Genomic DNA, 8,856 nt, shown 5'->3' on the forward strand with positions numbered 1-8,856 from the left:
ACTGTGGGATTATCCCTGTAGCCACCCTGCTTCACTTGCTTACGCAACAGAAACCCTCACTGATACTCGTGTGTCCCTGAGGTGAAACATGGGTGCCGTTCTGTAGTAGTAGCAGTGTGGAGATAGTTTGTACGGAGGGACGGGCAGTATTTGGGCTCACGTCAGAGAATGGCCAAGCCTGGGGAAGAGAGAGGTTTGATTGGAGGTAGCAGCCATCATCCAGGCTTGACAGTCTTTAACATGCATTGTATCAGACAGTTTGCAACACAGTCTTAGCTGGGTTTTAATTTTAATCCCCATTTTACTGAAGCTTTAGACACCTAATAAATTAGGGCAAATCTGAGAGAACTTCTGTGTCACAGGTCCTCAAGACCACCCTCAGGTTAACTGATTTGCTGAAACTCATAGAACTCAGAATAAAAAGCTTTTATACTCATGGTTATAGTTTATTACCGCTAAGTAACCTAGATTAAAGTCAGCAAACATATTGGACTAATACCATAAATTAAAGGTAAAATTGTCATGTAATAGAAGGAAGGTTGAGCCACAAATCAAACAGACTTGGATTCTAAGTTGGTCTGCCACTCCAGGGAATATCATGTTGGAATTTTTCTTAAGGGTGAGAATGGGGAGTTGAGATCATGGGGAAATGGCAAAATAAACATAAACCCTGGGTTTCAGACCTAGTTCTGCTATAAATTGGCTGTGTCTCATTAATAGGTTCAGTTACCTGCCTGTAGCTTTCTGACTTTGAGGTGCATCATCTGCAGAATGGGAGTAATGATGATAGTGGTAACAGTGCCTTTCAGGGTGCTCCAGCTTACCTCTCTGTCAGCACGGGGCACAGCCGTGGGCACCTCCCATCGCTGTTTGCCGCTGGTAGTAAAGCATTAGTCACTTTAAGGTGTGTTCAAAGACAGGTATGGAGAATAAATCACAAGAAAGCAAATGATCATTTCTAAGTGAGGTTAAGTTGTGTTTTTATGGGATTTCATACTCACTTTGGTAACATCTTTACCATGCCGTGCAGTCAGAAGAGGGTGGAGTACAGGGTAGAACTATAAATATCCTGGTAGAAAAGGATATTGATTGTTTTTTCGTTGCACATAGATTATCTTATGGGCTCAGCAGTCTCCTGGATTTTCGGTAACACTTCTGTCACTGAAAATATTCCTCACATTTCCTTCTTTATCATAGTTCTTTTTCCTCCCCGCTCTGTGTTTTTCATTTCACCCAAAAACCATGACTTTCCCTAACAGAGTTTGCTGTACTTGTTCTCAATTTAGGCCAAAATACAAGTGTTCTAATGATTTGGAAATAGTTTTGTACTCATATTCTATTTACTTATTGATGGTTATGGCCTTCATATCCTTCTTGAAATGAAATCCACTGTGGTCATTTTCAGACATTCTTCAAATGAGATGTTAAGAGTCACAATATATGAGAGAGGTAAACATGGTTGAAGTCTGGAAGAGAGCACAGGACTCTTTTTCTCCTCGAATCTTTACATAATGTATAGAACTGTTGGGAACCCATAATCTAGTATAAAGTTTTATTTTATTTGAGAAATTATAAGAAATAAATGTGATAGTATATTTCACTCACGTTTCACTATCGTTTTTCTCTGTAGGTGCTATTTCAAGTGGTTTCAGGCTGGAAGAGTCTCCATTTGTTCCCTACGACTTTATGAACAGCAGTACTTCACCAGCCAGTCCTCCAGGTTCAATAGGAGATGGCTGGCCACGTGCCAAATCGCCTAATGGCTCTAGCAGTGTTAACTGGCCACCAGGTAAAATGCTAACAGCTTATCTCATGAGACTTACGTTTCTGTTAAGGTTTTGTTACATCTGAACTTACTAATGATTTAGCCTGATTATGCGTGAATGGACTGATCTGTGCTGATAAGAAATATAGAAATGATGAAGGAAAAGCTGAGCAAAAACTCTCGGGCAGATGAGTGTGTCCACCTGTTACTACCAGTGCCTTTGTGCTCCAGACCGTGAAGGGACAGTGAATCCCCTAGACCAGCCTGAAGGGTCATCATGTAAAACCTTAATTCAGCTGTGTCAGGGGATTAATTTGACACTATTTTCAGTTGTGCTGAGGAATTATCAGAAATCCATCTGTGGTCTGCTTTGTCCTGCTTGAGTTGCTGTGGCTTTGTGATTTGTCATAAAGCACTTAAAAATGCTACTGTTTAAAAATATATAAACCCAGAGAAATAATTTCAGTTGTAAAAACTCATAAGCTATTCATAAAAACAGCTTATATTGGGCCAGCTAGTTAGATCAGTTGGTTAGAGCATGGTGAAGGTCAAGGATTCAGATCCCCATACCAGCCAGTCACCAAAAAAAAAAAAAAAAAAGAAAGAAAGAAAAGAATATATTACACTAATTGTATATTACTGATTAACTTCTTAGGCTATTAGTATAAATTGGAAAATATTTGAGAATTGCATAGAATTTAGGAATAAAAGTTTTGGATATCTAATAGTGATGATTAAGCCTTGAACTAACTTTAAATTTCCATTTCCAGAATTTCGCCCTGGTGAACCATGGAAAGGTTATCCAAACATTGACCCTGAAACTGACCCTTACGTCACTCCTGGCAGTGTCATAAACAATCTTTCAATTAATACTGTGCGGGAAGTTGACCACCTCAGGGACAGGAACAGTGGTACGTAGGGGGGCTTCACAGTGTGATTGCAGGATTGTGGTTATGAAGAGATGGGTGTTTCTTGTAAAAGATGTGGTTACATTGTATGTTTACACTCTGAATATTGAAGGACTTTGGTCTGGAGGACCAAATTAGGCTTTCTTTGTTGTGTCTTAGAGAGTAAAAATAAGACCAGTTTAAGCATCCCTGCAGTCCAGATGAACTTTTTAATGGTCTGTCAAATAAAATTATCCTGCTATTTACCAGATGCTTATTTTTCATCGCAGGGAATATACATGTATTCTACTCATAATTTTGCACTAGAAGAAAGGTGAATGAAGTAAATTTTTGTAATATTGAAAATATTTCCGTCAATACATATTGAAAATATCATTTTTTTCTATTATTTAAAATGTATTTTCCCATCTATCCCTTTAAACCTTTTATAAAGAAAATGTAAAACAGCCAACATTTTACAGTAAATATATAGTTTGTTAACACATCTTTACCATATCACAGTTGTAAGAAAATTCTCATAAAAGAATCTTCATTGTTCTAAAATGGCTGAGTTTAACAGACAACTATGTAGAATTGGTTAAATCTGTTTTCACAAGAAAGAGTTGGGGCACAGAGTCAAATATAAAACCTCACAGCATGCTGGTTAATAGAAGAGTCTGATGACTTACAGAAACAGGAGCTTTATCTTGGTTGCTTGTAGAAGGTTCTGAAAATTGGGAAAGGAGTTTAGATTTGATATCAAAGGAAATACACTATGGAGGGTTTTAAGGGGAAGAATCAATATTTGCGATGGGGTGAGCAGAGTGGATTGGTTGGGAAGAACAGTTAGGGAACTGTTGTAGTGATCTACATGACGGGCAGGTCTAGAGCTAATCCAGAGTGGTGGTCAAGGGGATTTTTAAAAACAGAAAGACTAGGTTTTGGAGCTGGCATGTGGGGCATGAAGAAGGCTGCAGGCCTGGCTCCCTGGCAGTGCCAGTGAGGGGTGCCTCAGTGAACTGGCTGGCCAATAAGAGGTCACTGGAGGTCAGAGTGTCTTCTCACAGTGAGAAAATGGGCTAGGAGGGAAAATACCTGTTCTGAGCCAAGGTGAGAACCAGGAGCAAGCCTCTCAGCATGCTGTGCTAGAAGAAAGAGGGAGACGAGTCTCCCCCGCTGTCTGTCAGCCGCCGCGTACCCGCCTACTTTCGTGTGGCATGCTTTGCTTCCTCTGCATGCTTCTGTTTATACTTCAACACCCCATCCCTTGCTCTGCTAACTGGCTGATTGGACTCTTTCCTCATGTAGGGTCATCCTCATCCTTGAACACCACGCTGCCTTCAACTAGTGCCTGGTCATCCATTCGTGCCTCCAACTACAGCGTTCCCCTCAGCAGTACAGCACAAAGCACTTCAGGTGAGCCTGGGCCTCAGCAGGGGTGTGCTACTAGCCTGCACCTGGTGCCCTTGTTTTTAATACTCTTTTATTTGGGGAGTTAGGAGACTATACTTGTGTGCCTGGGAAAATCATTTTAACATTATCTGTCCCTTTTCAAAGGGACTGTGCCCAGCAGTCACCTACTAAAATAATCAACTTTGACAGACCAGCTCTCACTCTCACCTGAGACCACCTCAGCTCTATAATTAAATGTAATTTCATCCAAAGCAGTTCTCAAGCTACTTGCAGTGAAAGACCTTTTACTTTATTTCCAATCCTTCGTAGACTGATACTTTGTAAAACACAGTAAACAGGAATTTTGAATTGCTAGAAAAATGATTACACACTTGAGAGTTATGGCAATGTCACATTGCTGTCAGAGTTTATAAATGCTCACTCTGAATTTCTGTACTCATTCTGTTGCAGACCAGAAATAAACTGTTGTGGACAGTTTCTGAGCACATTTTGAGTAGCTCTGGCTTAATGGACATGCACTTTGTAAGTCAAGGTGAAAAAGTTGACAGTGGTGGAAGATATAAAATTTCCCATTTCTTTCTGTCTTCCTCATGTTTTTTAGCATAATAGTTTACTGTGTACCTGATCCCTGCACACCCCCGTAACACCTCTATTGCTGTAAGGCAGCGTGCATCAGGAATTGAGCTTTCTTTTTGTTTCTTCTTCTTTTTTTTAAAAGCCAGACAGGCTTAGGTTTGAATCCTGGCTCTGCATTCGACCCATGGGCCAATTACTTAACTTCTCTGATACTCAGTAGAGTATGTGTCAGGATTGGAGATAGTATGTGCTCAGTGCTCGGCATAGAGGCAGGCACCCAGTGAATATCTGCTGTGATGACTCCCTGAGTGGGGATACTTTTGTGGTCTGTTTTCCCATGAGTAAAGAAAAAAGTTCTAAAATTTATTTAATAGCCTTTGTGACCATCTTGGATGATTCAATTATGGTTATTAAGATCAGAAGTTTACAAATGCAATTTTAGAGCAATTCAAAAGCAATGTTTTGTTTTGATTTCAATTATAGTACAGTTTTGTACTCTAGTCTAAGAATCTTATAGATCTTAAAACTATTAACAGGTAAATGATCTGAGTGTTTTGAGAGGAGCAGGCAGTTTCTTTTGGGCTTTTTGTTTTTCTTCGGTAGTTTAGTTTGATTTGGGAGTTTTTAAATAGAGTTTCTTTTTGTTTGAGTTGCTTTTCGTGGGCTAATAGATACTATCTTTATTTAAATTATCTCTTTTCTTAAACATTATTCCACCCCTCCTCACTTTTTCTTTTTCCTCTTTGAGTAGCCAGAAATAGTGATTCCAAATTGACATGGTCTCCTGGTTCAGTTACAAACACCTCTCTGGCTCATGAGCTGTGGAAGGTCCCTTTGCCACCTAAAAACATCACTGCTCCGTCCCGCCCACCTCCGGGACTGACTGGTCAGAAGCCACCCTTGTCTACGTGGGATAATTCTCCCCTTCGTGTAGGTGGAGGATGGGGAAATTCTGACGCCAGATACACCCCAGGTAAGATTTAACTCAGAGCTGTCTAGCAGTTCTACAAGTACAGTCTTATCCTTCACTCTACCATGCCCCTAAGCTGTACCAAACTTTCTGCTCTCCAAGCTGAAAATGAGTAATAAAACTTTACTGATAGTCTCTGATCTAATTGTTGTTTCTGATCTTTAGACAGGAAATTGACTTCAATAAAACTTACAGTGTTTCCTTTGGGGGGAAGTTGTAATTACATGACAAGAACACTTGAGTCCCTTTTAAGCTGCTAAATGCAAATTAATGTAATTGGTGTGGTGCAACTGGTTTCTTCAAGTCACAGACATCTTCTGGGTGCAAGCTACATGGCTGACAGTACATGGTGAGGGGAGATAATACAAGTGACCTGGGAGCCCACCCTAAGGAGGGGTGTGGAGTCAAGTGGGCTCAGAAATCCTTTAAGAGTAAGCCGAGCACAGGGAGCGCCTGTGCCAGGGCTTAGAGACCCAAGAAGGCACAAAGGTTTCCCATTGGAGTTAGGACTGAGAATGGAGGGGTGGGAGGGGGCAAGTTTCGGTGAGAAGTGACTAGGCCTGTCCTGTGTCATGGAACAGTCTTCCTAAGCCACACTTAGGTTTGTGAGGTGCCTGTAGGGGCTTGATCAGGTTTTTAAAAGCTCTGTTGCTGGAAAGAGAGTGGATGCTGTAGAGCCGAGCAGGAAGGCCAGATGGAGGACTCCTCCTATGACCCAGGCAACGTTGAGGCATGCCTGGACTATTGCAAGCCCTAAAATCCCCTTAAAGTGTCATGCCCTGAGGGCTTCACACCCTAAGGGATACACATGGAGGGTTGTCAAGTGACATCTCTCCAACTGAAGCTTCCCCAGATGGTACCATTTTGAGACAGGTTTTGCTTTATAAATGAAAAGATACCAGCGGGATGTGGTCTTTGTGGCTCACTACCCTCCTCCAGGCGCTGGGAGAGGTCCTGAGCCCACCCCAGAGGTGGAGCCACCTGCCCCAAAGGTTAGCACCTGGGCGATGCTGGCATGAGCACACATTCTGGGCCTTAGGGAGACAGTGCAAGGAAGGAATTGGGGGAGACAGAAGCCAGAAGTCCAGACGGCCTATGAGCAACTGTGCTTTGAATGGGGAGCGTTGGTCTTGAACAGTCATTCAGGCCATGGTCTTCAAAACTAACTTGTTTTCTTCTTTTTTTTCTCCATGTTTAGGTTCCAGCTGGGGTGAGAGCAGCTCAGGGAGAATAACAAATTGGCTTGTTCTAAAAAACCTTACACCTCAGGTAAGGATACCAGATACCTTGGTTTCTATTGCTATGCCTGGGAGCATGGGAACAAAGGCTTCCAGTCGTGTTAAGTTTGAGACGAGGGCGACCAAGTGGTAGTCAAGGCCAGGCAGAGGAAATAGCAGAGGACTGGTCTTTAGCTGCCTCAGGCAAGCTGTAGTCTGCTCTAGTGGTTCTCACATTGTAATGTGCATGGCTGCTGACCAAAAATACAGATACATAGGTCCCAGAGACTGATTCGGTAGGTCTGAGCCAGGATCTGGGGATCTGCATTCTCATGAGGGCGTTCAGATGGATTTGAGGCCCTTGCATTGCACTCTGAGAAACCCTGGTCTCTTTTAGGTCAGAGCATCTTCTTAGCCTTCAGGCCACTCCCTCCTCCCCCCCAGGGAGCAGGGCCTTGATGGATCCTGTCCTCAGGGCAGAGGAGAGAGAAGATGGGAAGTCCCGGTAGGGGCAGTGTCTCACTAAGGAATTGGGGATCTGGGGAGTGTCCAGGAGTCTAGAGGCCACAGGGATAATGGCTGTGGGACCAGTGAAGGTGGGAAGGGGCCACCTAACCCCATCATAGCAGCAAGGGCTGGTGAAGCGTTGTGCCAGAAACAGAGAACCTTGGGGAGGAAGGAAAACACCAGAGCCGACTCCCTGAGTGGCCCCGTGATGCCGCGCCTAATGGGCGGTTCTCACCCTCTGCTTCCCAGATTGATGGCTCAACTCTGCGTACTCTGTGCATGCAGCATGGCCCACTGATAACATTCCACCTGAACCTCCCACATGGAAATGCTTTGGTCCGTTACAGTTCAAAAGAAGAGGTAGTGAAGGCACAAAAGTCTCTGCACATGTAAGTTGGCCATCCCGCCCGTGACTGGGAGAGCTGGGGAGGCACATGAGGGAGAGCACAGTTCCCTAGCACAGGGCCCCAGGACGCTCCTGACTGCAGCTTCCCTGGACCCTGTGTTCTAAGGTCGGTACTCCTCAGGGAGGGAACAGACCTGCTCAGAAGGGCCCTAGAAGATGCCTTATATTGCCCACAGGAGGTAGAGACACCTGATCTTGCCACACCATGGCAGTGCCCATGAAGGGAGGGCTGTGCCCCGCCCTGGCCTGCCAGAGGGCCCAGACAATCAACAAGTGTGTTCTCACTCTCACTTTTGAATTAATCCAACATGTCAAGTCCTCACGTGCCCGCTGTGCCTCTCTCCTCTAGGTGTGTACTGGGGAACACTACTATTCTTGCTGAGTTTGCCAGTGAAGAGGAGATCAGTCGTTTCTTTGCACAAAGTCAGTCTCTGGCCCCTTCTCCTGGCTGGCAGTCTCTTGGGTCCAGCCAGAGCCGGCTGGGCTCCCTTGACTGTTCCCACTCCTTCTCCAGCCGGACCGATCTCAATCACTGGAATGGTGCTGGGCTGTCGGGAACTAACTGTGGAGACCTTCACGGCACTTCACTCTGGGGGACCCCACATTATTCCACAAGCCTGTGGGGGCCTCCAAGCAGCAGTGACCCCCGGGGAATTAGCAGCCCATCCCCCATTAATGCTTTTCTTTCTGTTGACCACCTGGGTGGGGGTGGAGAGTCCATGTAACCATGTAGACATAGACTCACAAACTGTGACCTCAAGATGCGAAAGAAAGGAGCACTAAGCTGGGCTCGCTGCCTGCAGCCAGGGGCCACCTGTGGGAACAGCTATTCTCTGCACATTTTCCACTTTGTTTTCCCCAAAACATATCAGTTTGAATACTTGAATCATGCAGGCCAATATTATAATGTGAAAGGTATCTATCTATTTACACTCCCAAATAGCGCCATACATGCTAAACCGTATAGAATGAGCTCACTTGTGTATATTCATCATGTTTAGCCTTTGGATTCTTTCTTTTTTTTTTTTTTTTTTTTCTCTACTCCCCCCCCCCCCCCCCCCCCCCTTTTTTTTTTTTTTTTTACTTAATTTTTTTTTTTGTTTTTATGTTGTTTT

At 43.9% G+C, this 8,856-nt stretch overlaps 1 protein-coding gene across 5 annotated transcripts in view; it reads left to right on the plus strand.

The window, feature by feature from the left end:
• The window catches only part of TNRC6A (trinucleotide repeat containing 6A), a 94,015-nt gene extending 85,247 nt beyond the window's left edge, over positions 1-8,768 (plus strand). For all 5 annotated transcript variants that reach the window (XM_008568453.1, XM_008568455.1, XM_008568456.1 and 2 more), the window contains 7 exons: positions 1,631-1,789; positions 2,536-2,676; positions 3,961-4,068; positions 5,393-5,614; positions 6,810-6,880; positions 7,585-7,724; positions 8,091-8,768. In XM_008568453.1, coding sequence (XP_008566675.1) covers positions 1,631-1,789; positions 2,536-2,676; positions 3,961-4,068; positions 5,393-5,614; positions 6,810-6,880; positions 7,585-7,724; positions 8,091-8,466 — 1,217 coding nt within the window. In that variant the 3' untranslated portion in view covers positions 8,467-8,768. The remainder of the gene's footprint in view (positions 1-1,630; positions 1,790-2,535; positions 2,677-3,960; positions 4,069-5,392; positions 5,615-6,809; positions 6,881-7,584; positions 7,725-8,090) is intronic.
• The last annotated feature ends 88 nt before the right edge of the window (positions 8,769-8,856 follow it).

Source organism: Galeopterus variegatus, unplaced genomic scaffold, assembly GCF_000696425.1.
Source record: "Galeopterus variegatus unplaced genomic scaffold, G_variegatus-3.0.2 Scaffold411, whole genome shotgun sequence".
Taxonomy (NCBI): domain Eukaryota; kingdom Metazoa; phylum Chordata; class Mammalia; order Dermoptera; family Cynocephalidae; genus Galeopterus; species Galeopterus variegatus.